The 19,633-nt window shown below is 39.7% G+C and overlaps 2 protein-coding genes across 3 annotated transcripts in view; one reads left to right on the forward strand and one right to left on the reverse strand.

Annotated features, from left to right (window-relative positions):
- The window catches only part of LOC119743171 (putative uncharacterized protein DDB_G0271606), a 32,162-nt gene extending 25,325 nt beyond the window's left edge, over positions 1-6,837 (reverse strand). Inside the window, exons 1-2 of the mRNA XM_038219547.1 lie at positions 6,332-6,837; positions 3,061-3,121 (exon numbers count right to left, since the gene is read on the reverse strand). Coding sequence (XP_038075475.1) covers positions 3,061-3,121; positions 6,332-6,384 — 114 coding nt within the window. The 5' untranslated portion in view covers positions 6,385-6,837. The remainder of the gene's footprint in view (positions 1-3,060; positions 3,122-6,331) is intronic.
- A 3,063-nt stretch (positions 6,838-9,900) lies between these two features.
- LOC119742653 (TBC1 domain family member 10B-like) overlaps positions 9,901-19,633 on the forward strand; it is a 37,179-nt gene continuing 27,446 nt past the window's right edge. The window contains exons 1-2 of one of the 2 annotated variants that reach the window (XM_038218798.1): positions 9,901-9,988; positions 12,408-12,691. In XM_038218798.1, the coding sequence (XP_038074726.1) occupies positions 12,471-12,691 (221 nt within the window). In that variant the 5' untranslated portion in view covers positions 9,901-9,988; positions 12,408-12,470. Of the gene's footprint in view, positions 9,989-10,219; positions 10,391-12,407; positions 12,692-19,633 lie in introns of those variants that run through there. The other variant, XM_038218797.1, reaches the window with a different exon arrangement.

Raw genomic sequence — 19,633 nt, forward strand, 5'->3', positions numbered from 1 at the left:
CTTGCTAGTGGTCTTTTGGGTTCATGAATAGCCTGCCCATTCGACTTATCAGAGACTTCCCATCCATGTTTTTAACAATACAGTTATGAAGAGTTTTTGCAAAAGGCCCAGCGATCACTGAATCCTGCAAACTATACCCAGTCATTGGGAGGGATATTTTTTGCCTGTGACACCTCACTCCTCACTTTCTGCAGGAATGACTTTGAGCTGAATGGGAACTTCTGGTGAAATCGGATAACCATTTATTCGGTTTAACAAAAATTAGAATAACCGGATTTTGTAATCTCTGATTTCTCCCACCACTACCGAACAAACAACATGTGGAGGCATATGTTGCCCATTTAATTCTAACCCTACATGGACTGTCGATAATTATCTGTTTAGGAAGACAGCAGATTGAGTTAAGTGAGCTGCCCTTTTGAAATCAATTTCAACTTGCAAGAAAACCACCATAGATGCAAAACTTGTAAAATCTGCAGAACAAAGTATAAACATTCATAATTTATTTCGATTCCAAAGCGTTTTCATTTTTTTCCCTGTAAATTCTAGGGCTGTCCATTTTGGAATAATTTAGCATTCGATTACTAGAAACTGCGTTTGACCGAATATTCGAAAATGCCAGCTGCAACTGCGTGCCGGTAAAAAGTTGCACGAAGAGCACGCCAGTTAAACTGTGCGTGCGGCGATGGATATGGAGCGCTGGAATGTTATGCAGTAAGTATTTTTATAAACTGTAAAAGGCTTTAACCTGCTTAAAAGGATGTCAGCAATGAACCGTCTCAACACAAAAAAGTGGCACTTGACAATAAAGCACTGTAACTGTGCGATAAAATAACATCACAGTCGTGTGCGCATGTGCGTAATTTGTTTGTTTGGGGCTTTTTCGTAATTTTTTTCCCCCCTGAATATTCAAACTGACTAAAAGCCATTCAAATATGTGGTGGATGATCAAATATTCGAAATATTCAGGATGGCTTCAGCAATTTCTGATGCAAATGTAAACAAGTCAGGTGTGTTTACAAACACAAATGCCCCGCAACCGTGACTGTTCCCATGACATAACACCACTCTTTTAACATCAACTTACATGTACCTTGGTCACATGGAACATTCATTGACAGAATTAGTGTCTTCTGTAGGTTTTATATGAATTAATCCCTAATCCCTATAATCTCAGAATAAATACAAGATTTCTATTGTTTTAGCCACTGTGAACTTGACCCTTGACCTTTTTGCCCCAAATTCAATAGGCTTCTTAGGATTACCAAGAACAATCCACAAACCAAATTTGAAGTTCATATGTTAAGTATTTCTCAAGTTATCGCGCTGACAAGATTTCTATTGTTTTAGCCACTGTGAACTTGACACTTGACCTTTTGACCCCAAATGCAATAGGCTTCTTAGGATTGCCAAGAACAATCCACAAACCAAATTTGAAGTTCACATGTAAAGTATTTCTCAAGTTATTGCGCTGACAAGATTTCTATTGTTTTAGCCACTGTGAACTTGACCTTTGGCCTTTTGGCTCCAAATGCAAAAGGCTTCTTAGGATTGCCAAAAACAATCCACAAACCAAATTTGAAGTTCACATGTAAAGTATTTCTCAAGTTATCGCGCTGACAAGATTTCTATTGTTTTAGCCACTGTGAACTTGACCTTTGGCCTTTTGGCCCCAAATGCGAAAGGCTTCTTAGGATTGCCAAAAACAATCCACAAACCAAATTTGAAGTTCACATGTAAAGTATTTCTCAAGTTATCGCGCTGACAAGATTTCTATTGTTTTAGCCACTGTGAACTTGACCTTTGGCCTTTTGGCCCCAAATGCGAAAGGCTTCTTAGGATTACCAAGAACAATCCACAAACCAAATTTGAAGTTCATATGTTAAGTATTTCTCAAGTTATCGCGCTGACAAGATTTGTCCGGACACACACACCCACACACCCACCCACCCACACACACACCCACACACCCACCCACCCACGGAAGGACAAGGCGGAAACAGTATGCCCCTTCGGCTTCGCCGCGGGGCATAAAAAAAGTGTACATCAGATTTCACTGACATCTACGGTGTCTGAATTCTTTTTCCTTTCAGTAGAAGAAGCACAATAGTAAAATCTTTTGTTTCCCCAGGGAAGGCCTCAAGGCATGCATGCTCATCACGGTCACGGCTCAGTGATTTTCATTAAACCTTGTCCAGACCATCAACCACAGTCATCTGCATTTCATCACCGGCGTACGGGCACCAAGGCAGTGATGCATGTAATGCATGGACCGATCCACGAATGCCATCACTTCTGTCACTGAGGCCCCCGTCAATGGCGGAAGCATTGCGCTAGCTATTGTTCAGATAATCCGTCACGGGGCAGTTTCTGCGTACAGTAGCATGCACAATGGTCTCTCCATTGAAGGGGGCCTCGTAAGTGTACTGCGATCATGTGCCCCTGTTCGTCTATTCTTAAAGGGAATACACAACATTTACTTTTGCTGTAATTTTCAGATTGTTACACTGACCTGTTTAAAGTTTTGAGTTCGTAAATGCTGGAAAACCAAAACAACCAATCATGTTCCTTAGGTTCCCTGACCCCACTTAAGATGAAACAGAACAATTTATAGACGTTGGGGAATGGTAAGGACAGGGAACCAGTCTAGCTGGCTTGTACACATTCGTAGGTGTGTAATCAATTGCAAACAAAATGCGGACTAACTAAATATGGTAAATTAGGGGCATTTTTTTCCAACGCTGGTCGGCCGACCAGCGTTAGAAATTTATACAAAAATACCACTTTTCTTAAAAATGACAGCACACCAGGTGGCACGATTTTACAGGATGCTTTAGAATGTCATTCACTAACAGTCCAGTAAGGTATTTCGTAATAATTTGGTAGTTTTGTTTTTTTATGTTTGCAAATGTTGTATATTCCCTTTAATGTAGTCCATCGTAGGCATATGGGCACCAAGGTAGTAATACATGTCATGTATACAAGGAGTATCCTAGTTCAATTATGCAATGTTATATTTGTTGTTTGTTTTTTTGTTTGTTTGTTTCCTGTAAAACTCACCTCCCTTTGATTCTGAGTGTGCTGCATTGGTGGGGGCCCTCGACTCCCCATGCGCCCTCCCCTGTAACGGAAAAAAAAAAAAAAAAATCCTCCAATTTAGATAACAATTCAAGCAGTTACTGCAGTCACACATTTCATTTGTGTTTCCAAAGATTCACATCTGGTACTTTAACCCTAACTCCCTAGGCATTTTTGCTTTAAATCCTGCAAAATCCTTCAACTGCCTCAATGTAAAAAAAGCATACTGCCTCAATCCTCCAAAATCATCCGTTATTTCTTGAATGTGGTCCTTGGAGGGGTGACCACTGCCTCAATCCTGCAAAATCCTCCAGCTATCACTGTCAACATGTTGAGGCAGAGCAAGTGACATCCTGGAGCAGTGCGGAGGATTTCAAGTATAATCATGGCCTAAATTTATGCACGGCTGAGCATAAATAAACCAAGGTCCAGCCCAAGACCTTGACGCAGTGCGTCCTCCAAAATCAGCCAAACACTTTTGCCATATAGCTTCAATCCTGAAAAATCCTCCATTTTGCAAAGAAGATTTTGGAGGATTTGGGAAGGTTAGGGTTAATGAACTCGGCGCTCTATAAATTATTATTATTACTACTTTTACTAAACAAATTCAAATATAATCATGTCTATTGCATATTTTGTTTCCAATTTACTATTTCCAAGCGTGCTTGAGAATGTTCTTGTACATTTAGTTAACCTTACCCTTTTACGATATTACACAGCTTTTGCAAATTTTGACCGTGAACCTGTGGTTTTTATTTTGGCACAAAAAAAAGGACTTGGGATCTTCTCAAATTCTCAGCAACTAGGCTGGTAGCGTAGAAGATTTTTAGCCTTAAGTCATGTAAATTTGTACATGTATGTACTGAGCAATCATACACTGTAGATTACATGCATGTAATATTTTAGCCGCCCAGGTGTTACTGCAAAATGTTTATAAGAAATATGCAAAACAAAATAAAAAGTTTCAGATCATGCAGTTACCGATAGACTAGAGTCGTTTATCATCTATCCCTATGACTGAATATTATTGGACAGTTTACATGTACATGTATGTAAGTCACTTACAAACATGTACATGTACATGTGTGTCCTGACCATGACAACATCGAACGCACAGCGCTTGGAGATTGGAACAACGCATCATCTACAAGCTCGGAACGCTCACGCCAGGCGGTTTCAATGTGGAATTTTCTGCATTCAAACCGCCAGTCCAACTCCCAGCTCCGATGAAGGGAATGTCAGACAACTCGACCATTGAGACAACTCGAATCGGGACAGCTCGACTGTTGAGACAACTTGACCGTCGAGACAACTCGACCATTGAGACATCTCGACTCCGGACAACTCGACCGTTGAGACAACACAATCACATTTGATTATCGGAAACCTACCTGACCTTATGTCCGCCCATCCCAAGTGCCAATGAATGGGATAGCGCCATCGTTTTCCAAAACTAAAATAAGCCGACCCCGTCCAGCAACCCCAGCCCCATCATCCCGGCCCGATCCGACCGAGCCAAACAGGCTACCCCCAACCCCCACCCCAGGCTGCATGGACACGGCAACACTATCCCCACGGCCCCCCCAAAAAAACTCAGCATCTCCCCATCCTGTAACCGACCGCCAAATGCTCCCCCTCCCCCCCCCCCCCCCCCCCTTCTCTCTCTCTCTCGGCTTGGAAAACCCCAGCATAAATGGGAGTCCCAGCCAAGAATTTTTTTTCTCCCCAAACGACATCCGCAATGTGTGTACACTATGGCGTTTTACACTTTACTTCTCTAAAACATGAGAAGAAAATAGAAAATTAGAAAAAAAGCTGTCCCGAGTCGAGTTGTCTCAATGGTCGAGTTGTCTGACCCCTGATGAAGGCCTAATCAGGCCGAAAATTCAGCTAGAATATTCCTGGTGAGCACTATAACTTAATTTCATCTTACATATACAGCATGTACATGTACACGATTGAAGTTTTCTTCAGCAAAAGGTAGTTTCTTTTAAAAGGCACATACTGACATAGGACCTTTAGGCCAAAAAAAAAAAGTCTCCGGTTTCTGGTATGCGCGCGCGTTGCCGTAGCCATGCGCGTCGGCAAAATGAAAAAGTTTTTTTTTCAATGAAAGATGATGTCTCAAAACCGCCAAACTCACTGGTTTGACTGGAATTCTGCTGCTGCGCAATTTCAACGTGTTTTTAGATGGGGTTATGATCGAGAATAAGCTTTATGTGGCCTCTCTGGACTCCCATATATTTGTACTAAGTTTAGTCGGGCACCATTTGCAGTCATCAGCCGACATTTGAAGCAAAAAAGTCGGGTAAAAAAAAAAAAAAAAAGCCGCGTCGCCGCACCACTCTTTGGACAAGCTCCATACCAGAAACCGGAGACTTTTTTTTTTGGCCTTATTTTGTACTTTTTTGTAGGCGAAATATCTGGATCTTCTTTGTGTCGTGAAAACTTTGGAGATTACCATACCACCAGTGTATGTTCCATACAGTGATTCTTGTGATAGGGGCCTTTAACATGTTTCATTTTATTCACTTAAACTTAACCAGTACGCCTAATGATTGTGCCATTCATTCTTATAAAAAAAAATCCAATTGTGTCAGTTTTGCATGCACATATTTTTCCCATGGGCATGGATAAACTAATTCTGACGAGATGTTTAATATTCACATGTGACTCATCACACAATGCAAATGAATTACAATTTCACCTATGATAAAATTTATAGAAATAAGCTAGGCCTAGTAAAAAACACCGAAAAAAAATATCAAATCTAGGCCTACTCTGTCTCTGTACTCAGTTAGCTGGTTAGACCACGATACACATTGCACATTTTAATATAGACATTTCCAGTGTGAAAACGAAAACATAATCAGTAATGTTTGGCTTAGCAAAGTTGAAACATCTTCTTTGAAAATAGCACCATCCATATCCTGACAGTGACAGTGACACACATGGAGATGGTCACTTGTGAAAAAAATGACATCATCCAATTCTAAACTTAACAAACGCGTCACACACACGCAGTGCTGTTGTACACGTTCCACACAAATACCGGTACACATGACCCTCCGTCCTCTCGGCCATGTTTTAACACTCGACTGTCCATATTTACCGGTGAATACCCGACTGTAAACTAGCTATGATATCGCCCTGTTCACCTCAACGATTTGCCAGGATTAGTAGATCAGTATGGATGGTTAATATGGAGGAAATAGGAATCGGCAACGTTGCTCCTTCTCAGTAAAAATCTCACCTTGCGGAGGAACCCCTTGGTCGACCACCTCGTTTACCACCGTGGTTTTGCATGCTTTCCCCACAGATCGCTACGTTGCTCACTCGGCACACACCGGGCGGGTTTAATAAGTGTTTTGACTGTTTTCTCGGACAGACAAGAAGATCAGACGCTCATAGCGGCTGGGTTATGTATTGCTGCTCCCAGTGGTCCTGGAACAGAAGGATTTGGCCCCGTTATCGAGCAACTTTTGGCGTAAAAAGTCGGTATTTTTTAGCCTGATTAGTCAGGCCCTTGCACCAACTTTACGGCGAATGCGGAAGAATATACTTCAATTGGATCACACACACATCAACAAATGACACATTGAATTCCAAGCTGTTCGTTGTCCCTAAATTCAATGTACGTGTTGCAGGATAGCCCCCAAATTGTAATAGTTTGGTTATTTACAAAGTCAGTTCGAAATATTTGTCAATAAAATTGTAATGTTTCAGAACCCTAACTTTATTCGCGGATTTACACATAATCGAAGGAGACGTTAAAGGGAATGGCGGGCATTTTGGCAGGGAAAAATGGAACGGTAAGGAGAATTTACTCAGAAATAAAGAGGGCGCTGTTTAGTTTGACGCTATAAAATTTTGGCTCCCCCTTAACATTAACACGCCACTACAGTACAGTTGCTCATGGTTGAAGTAACATTTACAGTATAGACCTTATAAATGTCATTCCTAAAATGTTCAACTATTCTTAATTTCCAGTATATTAAACCCTACATAAAACATTAAGACAAACCAATGTTGTAGTCACCAAAAACTTGTTTGGGTAGAAAACCTCCCTTCGACGTACGGTCCCATAGGGTATATACTGACTTTTCAACACGCAGAAACAACTCACGCGTTGCTTGAACAAAAATTTATTAAATATTTGTCGTACTGGTTTAAAATTTTCAGTAATTATTGTTGAGGACAGGCAAATAAGCCTATAAAGTATTACGACAAACCAATGTTGTAGTCCCCAATAAACAATCACGAAAACCTGCCGTAAAGTCGTCCCATGCAGTGTACAAAAAAATACTCCTGACTTTTTAACACGCAGAAACAACCCATGGGTTGCTTGAAATATAATTCATTAAATAATTATCGTACTGTTTTGGAATTTCTGTTAATTATTGTTAATTTCTTTTAATTATAAGTACAGGTTAAATAAGTCTATAAAGTATTAAAACAAATCAATGTTGAAGTCACCAAAAAGAATTTTTTTTTGTCATCACGGATAAAACCTGCCTTAAAGACGTCCCAGTGTACAGAAAATACTCCTATTAAACACACAGAAACAACCCATGCGTTGCTTGAACAATAACTCATTAAATACCTGTCGTACTCGTCTGAAAATTTCCGTTAGTTACTGTTAAGTACAGGTTAAATAAGTCTATAAAGTATTAAGGTAAACCAATGTTGCATTCACCAAAAAATATTAATTATGCAATCACGGAGAAAACGTCTTAAAGACGTCCCAGTGTACAGAAAATACTCCCGACTATTGAACACGCAGAAACAACAAACGCGTTGCTTGAACAACAACTCAACCAATACCTACTGGACTGGTTTGAAATTTCCTTCAATTAATGTTGAGATTAGTTAAAATAGGCCTATGAAATATTAAGACAAACCAATGTTGCAGTCACCAAAAACAATAATTGTGTAATCACGGAGAAAACCTGTCTTAAAGTCGTCCCAGTGTGCAGAAAATACTCCTGACTTTTAATGCTCAGAAACAACCCACGCGTTGCTTGAACAATAACTCAATCAATAGGGGCCTACCCACCGGACTAGTTTGAAATTTCCTTTAATCAATATTAAGGATAGGTAAAATAAACCTAAAACAAACCAATGTTGTAGTCACCACGAAGACCTTTTTTGTAATAACGGATAAAACCTGCCTTAAAGACGTCCCATGGCTAAGTGTACAGCCCGGAAAATACGCCCGACCATTGAACACGCAGAAACAACCAATGCGTTGCTTGAACAATAACTCATTAAATAGTTGTTGTACTGGTTTGAAATTTACTTTAATTATGATTAAGGACAGGTAAAATAAGCCTTTGAAATATTAAGACAAACCAATGTTGTAGTCACCGTGAAAAAGAACTTTTTGTCATCACGGAGAAAACCTGCCTTACAAACGTCCCAGTGTACAGAAAATACTCCCGACTATTGAACACGCAGAAACAACCCACGCATTGCTTGAACAATAACTCATTAAATACTAGCCGTAATGTTTTGAAATTACCGTTAATTATTGTTAATTACAGGTTAAATAAGCCTATAAAGTATTAAGACAAATCAATGTTGTAGTCACCAAAATAAATAATTATGTAATCACGCAGAAAACCTGCCTTAAAGTCGTCCCAGTGTACAGACACGCAGAAACAGTTCACTGGCGCGTTGCTTGAACAATAACTCAAACAATACATATACCGGACTGGTTTGCAATTTCGTTTAATCAATGTTAAGGTTAGGTAAAATAAGCCTTTAAAATATTAAAACAAACCAATGTTGTAGTCACCACGAAGAACTTTTTTTTGTCATCACGGAGAAAACCTGTCTAAAAGACGTCCCGGTATAGAAAATACTCCTGACAATTGAACACGCCGAAACAACCCACGCGTGCTTGAACAATAACTCATTAAATACGAACCGTACTGTTTTGAAATTTCCGTTAATCATTGTTAAGTACAGGTAAAATAAGCCTATAAAGTATTAAGACAAACCAATGTTGTAGTCACCACAAAGAACTTTTGTTGTCATCACGGATAAAACCTGCCTTAAAGACGTCCCAGTGTACAGAAAATACTCCCGACTATTGAACACGCAGAAACAATCCCCGCGTTGCTTAAAACTAACTCATTAAATACTTATTGTACTGTTTTGGAATTCCCTTTAATTATTGTTAAGGACAGGTTAAATAAGCCTACAAAATATTAAGACAAACCAATGTTGTAGTCACCACGAAGAACTTTTGTTTTCATCACAGAGAAAACCTGCTTCAAAGACGTCCCAGTGTTCAGAAAGTACTCCTGACTATTGAACACGCAGAAACAACCCACGCGCTGCTGGAACAATAACTCATTAAATACTTATCGTACTGTTTTGGAATTTCCGTTAATCATTGTTAAGTACAGGTTCAATAAGCCTTTAAAATATTTAGACAAACCAATGTTGTAGTCACCAAAAAGAACTTTTTTTGTCATCACGTACAAAACCTGCCTTACAAACGTCCCATGTACAGAAAATACCCCCGACTATTGAACACGCAAGCACACTTTTCGCTCGGGCCGGGGGTACGAGCGAATAGCACACTTCAGAATTTTGTCATACAGTGATCACATGCGCGGATATTTCCAGGGTAATATGACAGTACGAACATCCACTTTCTTGGTTTATAAGACAAGTGTATTGCATGCTTTGCAAAGCCGCCGCCAGAGTCTATCATGAAATCAACTAGAACTCTGGCAGACGGACCCATGAGATATTCGGGGGCGCCCTTCAAAACCGACATCTCGATTCGCTCGCACCCCCGCCCTGCAAACAGCAGCAGGGCGGTACGGTAAGAGCGAACACTGTCGATAGAAAAGTTCGAACATGAGTTCCTGAAAATACAATCAAGCTAAAAACATGGGTAGGTGTGGCATATTTTTGTAAAACTTTCATCTCAGTTTTTTGTAAAAAAAATCCCGTACAGTACACAGAAGCTCGATAGGAATACATATCATTGCATGTTTTCAAATTCTCCCTATTGAAAGACGGCAACTGGCTCTTTAAAACCAAAACATTAGTGCGCATGGGCCAGCAGTATGCAACTTCCGCTTTCGTCTTGCTCCCAGATACATTCATGGTGGAGCGCTACTAAAGACAAGGTAAAAGAGCACCAGGTTTTCTTCGGTTCCGTACGTGTTTTCATACAACACTGAATAAGGGTTATTTGGGGTTGAAACATTCGATAAAATGGAGGATTGGGGTGCGAAGAGATTTCTACTGTCAAAAACATGGGTCTCAGAGAGGTGATAGTTGACCTTAAATTGTGAGTACTGTTTGCATATCGATCTTTTCCCTTTTTCACTGCATTATTTTCACCGCCAGCAACATCCGTCGGCTTGTGTGATGAGCATGATGAGCCTGTGCGATGGCCAAAGATTATGCGCCGTAGGCGCTATGCGTATGCTTAATGTATCATGATCGCGATCGGTCGGATGTGCGCTCGCTATCTCCCAATCGCGATTTACTCGCCACTCGCAGTGGCTATTGTTACGGCAGTCGGCCGTCAGGTTCCGTGACCTCATAATGTTGGTAATCCTTACCTTTAGGACCCCTTTTCTATATAAGGTTAAAAGACTCACCAAAACAGTTGACTAAATGACAATCAAATGTGACATTCTGATATTTCTTGGCACATTTGAACATTTGGCATTGGCAACACCTCTTGAATATCAGCAGGTTTAATTTTGTATAAAAAGGGCCGGGCTTTGATTTATGAGGGGTTAAAGACGACGATGACAAACAGGAAATATATTTAAAAAGCAAGATGGCGAAATGCAAAAAAAGGTAGGAAAGTCACATTTTCTTTGAAAGTGCTTTCAAAATTATTACTAACATGAGTTTGTCTGAAGAAAAAAGACTTCTTTTAGCCAGCAAAAGTCACTGTGGTACTGGACAGTCATCTGCAAAAGTCAGTTTTGAACAGAACTCGTACAAAATAGAGGTGTCCTAAAAGTAAGGATTACCATAATGTTCAACATGTTCAGCGTCAGCATGGTCGTTTAAAAGGCGATAAGTTGGGTCCAAGTTACTCGGACTACGGCAGCTGTAAGTGTAACGCGATTTTTTTCAGCTGCTGTCATTACGGCATTGCAAACACACCATTGCAAATTTATATCACATTTATTTACTAGGCTACCCGTTCAACAAGACCGCTTCGGTAGCTCAATTGAAATGTTCAACTACTAAACTTTCCGAAGGTTCCGGGATCGAATACACGCTGCGCAAAGTTTGTGTCCTTTTTTTTCTTTTGTTTTCTTTATAACTTTTAATGTTTTTAATCAAGTCGTTCTTTTTATTTGAGTAGATTTCATTTTTGTCTTTGTAATCAGTGGCTTTGGAGGATTATTTAAAAAAGGGAAACAAGGTCTGAGAACCATTCGGTTGTCTGGTTCCAACAGCCAAAGATCCTGATGTTGAATACTAGTATCACTGACAGGGAACCAGACAGTTGATACAGATTCGCAATTGTGTTATTTTGCAATGTTGTAACGATAGCAGTTGAAAATTGCATTACTGCTGCCAGAACAAAAGTCACTACCTTTAAAAAAAATTAGCGGCTTTTTCAAGATAAAAAAAAGAAAAAGGCCAAGACCTGAAGAATTTTTAAAAAAGGCAAAATCACACACAGCGGGACTCGAACCCACAACCCCTTGCTTTCTAGTGCAGACGTCTTGCCACTCGACCACCGAGCTTGTCGGGATCGGCTGGCTGGTTCGAATCTGAGGTAGCAGCGGGTACCACAATGAAACTATTTATAAAGTGGAATTTGCATCGGGGTGATGTAAATTTGATACATTAGGTTTTGCCCTTCACCGACGGAAGGGTAATATTACTGGCTGATCATTGTATCCAAGCATTAACTCTGACCCCTTGAGCACTTTTACTAGAAAGTATTTTGTCATGCAAAAAAAATGTTTTTGTCCTGAGTCACATCAGAATACACTAGTGAGTCCATCAGAATCCACCAGTGTAGTGCATATACATGTACCTCGTAACACACCAAACATAGCCAAGGAGTTAAACTGTTGAGATCCTGAATCCATCTAAGTCCCCCAACTGCTCAACATGGAGGTGTCCTGAATCTATCAAAATCCTGCAGTACCGCTAGGCTTACTGTCCTAAATCCATCAAAATTCCCAAACTTTCTCAATATGGAGGTATCCTGAATCCGACAAAATCCTCCAAAAACAGGAGTGTCGATTTTGATATATTCAGATAATTTAGGGTTAATTTACAACAAATGATCTAATTAATTTCTGCCTTGTTTTCTTTTCTCGTAGCATTGTGATCTGACAGTAAGTGCGGCGTAACTTCAAGATACCAGTGGCTCTGGCAACCCCGTTATGGATATGGCTATGAGCAATGGACACGATGTGGTCGAGGATGTTCCAATTGACGGAGCCTCGGTCGCCTCCAGTGAGGATTATAATAATGCCCCGCCCAGTCCGTCCTCATTGGCCGATGAGCAGGGCATGACAGCCAATGGCATGGTGGCGTCGACAAGGCCCAAAGAGCAGACGGATCGGTTCGGTTTCACGGGCGGCAAGCAGTTCACGAAAGATTCGTAAGTGTTGAAGTATTGGTATCAATGGTTCTTTTTTTTAATGAGAGGATTCGAATCTTTCAGCCTGTACCTAGGATATATGCATTTTCATCCGTTCAGATCCCACACTCAGGATTTCCAAGGGCGTCAATCGCTTCTCAAAAGTGGGGGGAGGGAGGGGGGGCATACTAATGCGAGCGCGAAGGGGGAAGCCCTAACGGCGTGGGGCAAGCGGGCCCCGAAAAGTTTTTGGATGATAGACGCTCTGTGGTGAGATCTGAGGCAAGTTTTGACCACTTAAAGCAATTTTTGTGAGCAAAAGATCATCTTTTAAACATTATTTTCGAGTTTGGAGTCATTTAATCAGCCATTCTGAGCTTATCTCGGCTACAATTTTATTCGGGGACGAAAAAAGAGGGGGAGAGGGGGGACAAACGAAATGATATCCCCCACTTTAAATAGTGGGGAGGGGACTTTAAGTGATTTTTAAATGTTTTCCTTAAAAATACACTCTGAATTATGCTCTAATCCATGTGAACTATTTTTACCTGCTAACATTTGCGTCAGAGTTTTCGTAAAGGTGGTCCGTCTGGCTGGTTAGAGCCCGGCAGGCTTTGTGGTTTTACCCAGTCTATTCCGAGCCTGCATACAGACCAGTAGCATTGTAACCTAAACCAAATTAATTTAGAAAATAAGTCGGCCAGCGTTGATATCAAATAGCTTATTGACAGTATCAATGTGTCATCATGGCGAATAGTGCGCACAGCCGGGGGTAACCATACACGATCTACAAGTATACTGTACATGTATTTAAATTCATTTGCTCATGTATATATACTTGTATGTAGCATATAATAGGAACATGTACTATTGATGTTTTTGTTTTGATTGTAACATTTGCATGTACCCGTATCTACAGAATAAAATTTTATATTTGTTGGCCAACTTGGGTTAGATCCAAAAATAAGTTGACATGGTCTCGACTCTCGGTAGCTTAAAGGGAGGCTGATATGTTTGTGAATAAATTTTCTACATTTGGTTTTGATGTTGTTTTGTAGAAAAAGTCATAAGAAACGTTTTCAATGCAAGTTTGGGATTCTGTCGGATTCTGCAAACCAAAGAAAAATTGATTTAAAGCAGGGATTTTTCTTTGTCCCTGAAATGTGTATGTGTATTGCAGAGTTATAAGTGTGATTATTTTGCATACAAATTGGTGTGCAGATTATGACTGAAATGCTTAAAGCTCACATTTTCTCAAAAACTTTGTCTTTATTCGCGCCTTATTCAAATGAACTAAAGGCAGACGGCAATCATGATTTCAAAAATACTGATATTTGAATTTAAATCGAACACTTAAAATGAGCCCAAAAAACACACACAAAATTTTAATCACAATTTTCTATTATGAAAATGTGTCATCAAAAGAAAAATGCACTGTTTTGTGTTACATTATTTGAAATGTCCCTAGCATGGTCTTTCACTTTTGCACTGAGCCCATGGCAATGTCTTTACTAAAATTCTTCATTGATTGCGATGCAGGATGGAAGGAAAATAGTTAAAGAACTTCTGTAAGAGACACGTAAGGATTCTTAGAGAGCTAAAGATTTTCTGCTTACAGGATAGGCACAAAATCTTTGTGCTATGCACAGAATGATATCATGCACAGCATTTAAGCACATACATGTATTTCAGTACTAAGCAGCTTTATGGAATTGGGTTATGTGACATTGACCATTGCAAGTTTAAAGGGAATATACAACATTTGCAAACATCGAAAAATAAAACTACCAAGTTTTTACGAAATACCTTACTAGGATGTTGGTAAATGACAGTCTAAAGCATCCTGTAAAATTATGGCATCTGGTGTGAAGTCATTTTCAAGAAAATAGTATTTTTGTATACATTTCCTACGGTGGTCGGCCGACCACCGTTGGAAAAACCTAACTATTGTTCAACTACTGCTCCAACTTTACACTTTTTTCAGTCCAAATTTTATTTGCTATTGGTTACATGTTCATGAACGGATGCAGGCCAGCTAGACTGGTTCCCTAACCTTACAATTTTCCGGCATCTATAAATTGATCCATTTTATCTTTAGTGGCGTCAAGGAACCAGACTACTTGAACATGTTTGTTTTTCTTGTTTTTTTCCCCAGCATTTTCGAACAAAACTTCAAACATGTCAGTGTAACAATATTTGATCTATCATACTAACCCCTCAAATAGTTCATTTCTGAAAATCACAGCAAAAGCCAATGATGTACATTCCCTTTAAATACTAATTCCAGTTGACTAGATTATATTATTTCAGTGTAATATTAACTAGGGCTATTCAAGACACGCATGAATGAAAACAGTTATTTATTAGGTAGATATTCCCTGTCATAATTGGCAATGTTTGCAAACCTTTGTCCAAGTAGTCTACATGTATTGACACACCAACACTGAAACACAGCATTACATACAATACTGCCAAGAGTACTTCACCTTTCGAGGAAATTAGTTCTGGCAACATTTATTGATTTGTTTCAATCAGTTAGTGTTAGTTTTTATAAGCAGATGTTTTTTATCGATTAGAAATGTACAATGTACGTTCATGGCATATGTGTGTGTTTGTACATTGATTCATACTGTACGAATACATGTACAGAGTGGCATGCAAGATGGACATTGTAAAACACTGTTCAATTGTCTGGATAAGTACGTAAATCAAGTAGGCTTCTTATATTTAGACAATATTGAAATTGCCTATTTGAAGTAAATGTAATAGAATATATACTTATGTACGTGTAGGTTCATGACATGTATTACGTCAATGAACAATACATGTACATGTAGCTATTAAGTCTACAACTTTTTTATGCCCCGCGGCGAAGCCGAAGGGGCATACTGTTTCCGCCTTGTCCTTCCGTGGGTGGGTGGGTGTGTGGGTGGGTGTGTGGGTGGGTGTGTGGGTGGGTGGGGTGTGTGTGTGTGTGTCCGGACAAATCTTGTCAGCGCGATAACTTGAGAGATACTTAACATATGAACTTCAAATTTGGTTTGTGGATTGTTCTTGGTAATCCTAAGAAGCCTTTTCCATTTGGGGCCAAAAGGCCAAAGGTCAAGTTCACAGTGGCTAAAACAATATAAATCTTGTCAGCGCGATAACTTGAGAAATACTTAACATATGAACTTCAAATTTGGTTTGTGGATTGTTCTTGGTAATCCTAAGAAGCCTTTTGCATTTGGGGCCAAAAGGCCAAAGGTCAAGTTCACAGTGGCTAAAACAATAGAAATCTTGTCAGCGCGATAACTTGAGAAATACTTTACATGTGAACTTCAAATTTGGTTTGTGGATTGTTTTTGGCAATCCTAAGAAGCCTTTTGCATTTGGGGCCAAAAGGCCTAAGGTCAAGTTCACAGTGGCTAAAACAATAGAAATCTTGTCAGCGCGATAACTTGAGAAATACTTTACATGTGAACTTCAAATTTGGTTTGTGGATTGTTCTTGGCAATCCTAAGAAGCCTATTGCATTTGGGGCCAAAGGGTCAAGGGTCAAGTTCACAGTGGCTAAAACAATAGAAATCTTGTCAGCGCGATAACTTGAGAAATACTTAACATATGAACTTCAAATTTGGTTTGTGGATTGTTCTTGGTAATCCTAAGAAGCCTATTGAATTTGGGGCCAAAAGGTCAAGGGTCAAGTTCACAGTGGCTAAAACAATAGAAATCATGTATTTATTCTGAGATTATAGGGATTAGGGATTAATTCATATAAAACCTACAGAAGACACTAATGCTGTCAATGAATGTTCCATGTGACCAAGGTACATGTAAGTTGATGTTAAAAGAGTGGTGTTATGTCATGGGAACTGTCACCGTTGCGGGGCATTTGTGTTTGTAAACACACCTGACTTGTTTTAATAGTGGAACTGTGGAACAATAGTCCTTCCTGTACAGAACCTTCTTTCAAGTGTTTTTGTTTTCCTGTGAGGTCATCAGTTTTTTTTTTGTACCATCTTTGATCAGTCCTTCCCCTCCAAGATCCTTCAAGGTCCTCCTGGTTTTGTAGGATTTTTCAGGATTTTTTGTATGCGATAGAGCTTAGTCACAATACTTGACACAGGACATAATATGGGCCCTTGAAATAAAGTTGAAGTTGAAAATGTTTGGATTCCAGACGTTCTGTGGTGCGATCTCAGGCAATTTCTGACCACTTTAACCAATTTTTTGAGCAAAAGATCATCATTTAATTAAACATCATTTTGGAAATTAGAGTCATTGAATCAGCTATTCTAAGCTATAGAATCAAAATGTAGGTTACAATATTTATTCAGGGAAGGAAAAAGTGGGGGGGGGGGGGGAGGGACAAAGGAGATGATATCCCTCCACTTTAAAAAGTGGGGGGACTTGTCCCCCTGATGCCTGACCCCCATGGATTGACTGTACATGTATGTGTGTGTGTGTTTCTCTGCCAGGGCCACGTGGTATATTGATTAGGACATACAGACCTATCATGTACAATGTACCAGTACATAAATATCTGGCAGGTTTTATCCAGACCATCGCTTTTGAAGTTTTCCTTCAAGTTTGGAAAAATGAACTTTTTCCTCTACTGTTTCTCCGCAATTCAAAAAGCTAAACAAGACAGATACATGTACATGTAGTTATAGTAGTACACCAGCACTGTTTCTCCTACCCAGGATTTATAAACAAATCATATTATTAGTTTTGTGATGTACATGTAGTCACGCCTAGATACGTATACATGTACATGCATGCCTACGTGTGCCACATACAGTTAAAGGGAATGTACATCATTGGCTTTTGCTGTAATTTTCAGAAATGAACTATTTCGGGGGGTTAATATAATAGATCAAATATTGTTACACTGACATGTTTGAAGTTTTGTGTTCGAAAATGCTGGAAAAACCAAGGAAAACTAAAATCTTCAAGTAGTCTGGTTCCCTGACTCCACTAAAGATGAAATGGATCAAAAATGCCGGGAAACTGTAAGGTAAGGGAACCAGTCTAGCTGACCTGCACCCATTCATGAACATGGAACCAATAGCAAACAAAATTTGGACTGAAAAAAAATGGTTAATTTGGAGCAGTAGTTGAAAAATAGTTACATGTAGGTTTTTCCAACGGTGGTCGGCCGACCTCCGTTGGAAATGTGTACAAAAGTACCATTTTTCTTGAAAATGACTCCACACCAGGTGCCATAATTTTACAGGATGCTTTAGACTGTCATTTACCAACATCCTAGTAAGGTATTTCGTAACAACTTGTTAGTTTTATTTTTCGATGTTTGCAAATGTTGTATTTTCCCTTTACGAACTTTTTGTGGGCGCTAAAAGCTACATGTACATGTGTGTGTTTACACAAGGAAATAACAAAAGTCTTGCAACATATACAAGTACATGTACTCTGCACACAAGCGCCTTTGTTGGTCCAGTCCGCAAAAAAAAAAAACAGAATGTGATGAAAATAGAATATAGGAAACGGTTCACAATAATCTTTCATAATACTGTTCCTGTTGTTGTGGATATCCTGATACTGGTACCATGCTCACGGTCATTAAACAAATCAAAACTGATAAGAACTGATAAGTGGCTCGTCACCAAAACAAGCCAGGAAAAACACTTTAGCTAATTTTATGCAAACTTCTAGGAAAAACACGGGCAAGTTGTTGATCAAATATAGGCTTGCCTTTGAAGAACGTCTGGAACATACATGTATAGTGTATGAGGCCCAAAAAATTAAAAATAAGAGATTTTCATTCCCGGCCACATCCTTTTTTTTTCCTGCCACATCAATTTGAGTGTCAGGAATTTCAAGTAAAACTCCCCCCCCCCCCCTTCACGGTGAACCTGTATTCAGACATGCAACGTTTTCCTGAATTCTGACCATACATGTTCTTTGTCAAATGGGAGACAGGTTGGCGTAGCGGTACTTTCCTCGCCTTCCACCGCTGTGACCCGGGTTCGAATCCCGCCTGGGCCAACATGTGGATTGGGTTTTCAGTCCCTGCCTGATTCTATGGGTTTTCCCAAGAATATCTTCTGAGTTTTTCCTCCCACCTCTAAAACTATCTCATTGTCTTCTCTCTAAGTTGGTGTGATGTTTCCCCTGGAATGCTTTGCCGACTACATGTATATGATGCAGATAAGATACAGAAATAATGTGCCTTTTGAGTCAGTTTTCAAAAAAAATCTGACGCTCTGCGTGTGACAAGTCAGAATTCATTGTTCTGGTTCACGTTACAGTGAGCAGTTTGTAGGGGTCTAATGTTATCCTCTAGGCTCTAAATACCAACCCCTATTAAACCCAGACCTATTATCTGACAGATTTGTTTATTTTGAAAAGCCGTATTCAACCCCGCCCCTGCACTTCCAAGCCCCGCCCTGTTAAATCCACCCCCGTCATTATCATTATCAGTCCGTTGTCTGCAACCAATCCGTTCACCTCGTAGCTCAGTGGGACGCACAGAATGTTTGTACAGAATTCCTGATGCCGGGCATGTCGGCTTCCTAATTTTGTCCAAAAGGTCGGGAAGTTCAACTTCCTTGGTTTACAGTCATAACCGGTAACCGATCAGATGCATTCACACGTACAGCATACCTAACGTAATAGGTACATGTACGCATGTATTCATGAACAAGTACAAATGTACATCGCTCCGATGGTACAATTAACTTGGGCATATATGTCACTAAATGTGGAAAGTGACGTTGATCAAAAAAAATACTGCAGGAGCATGTAACAAGATACAGCATGTATTAATTTTAAATGGGGAATATGAAGATTTTTTTAATGCCACTAAAACCGTGGAGCTATAAGAAGGGAAAAATATGGAAAGCACTAATATAAAGTTAGATACATTGTAGCGCAGTTGGTCGAGCACCTCTATGGTGTTCAAGAGGTCACAGCGACAAAAGTCATATTGTTGTTTTTATGTCAATTTTTTTCTGTGTGTCT

The sequence above is a fragment of the Patiria miniata genome, unplaced genomic scaffold (assembly GCF_015706575.1).
Source record: "Patiria miniata isolate m_02_andy unplaced genomic scaffold, ASM1570657v1 HiC_scaffold_6, whole genome shotgun sequence".
Classification (NCBI taxonomy): domain Eukaryota; kingdom Metazoa; phylum Echinodermata; class Asteroidea; order Valvatida; family Asterinidae; genus Patiria; species Patiria miniata.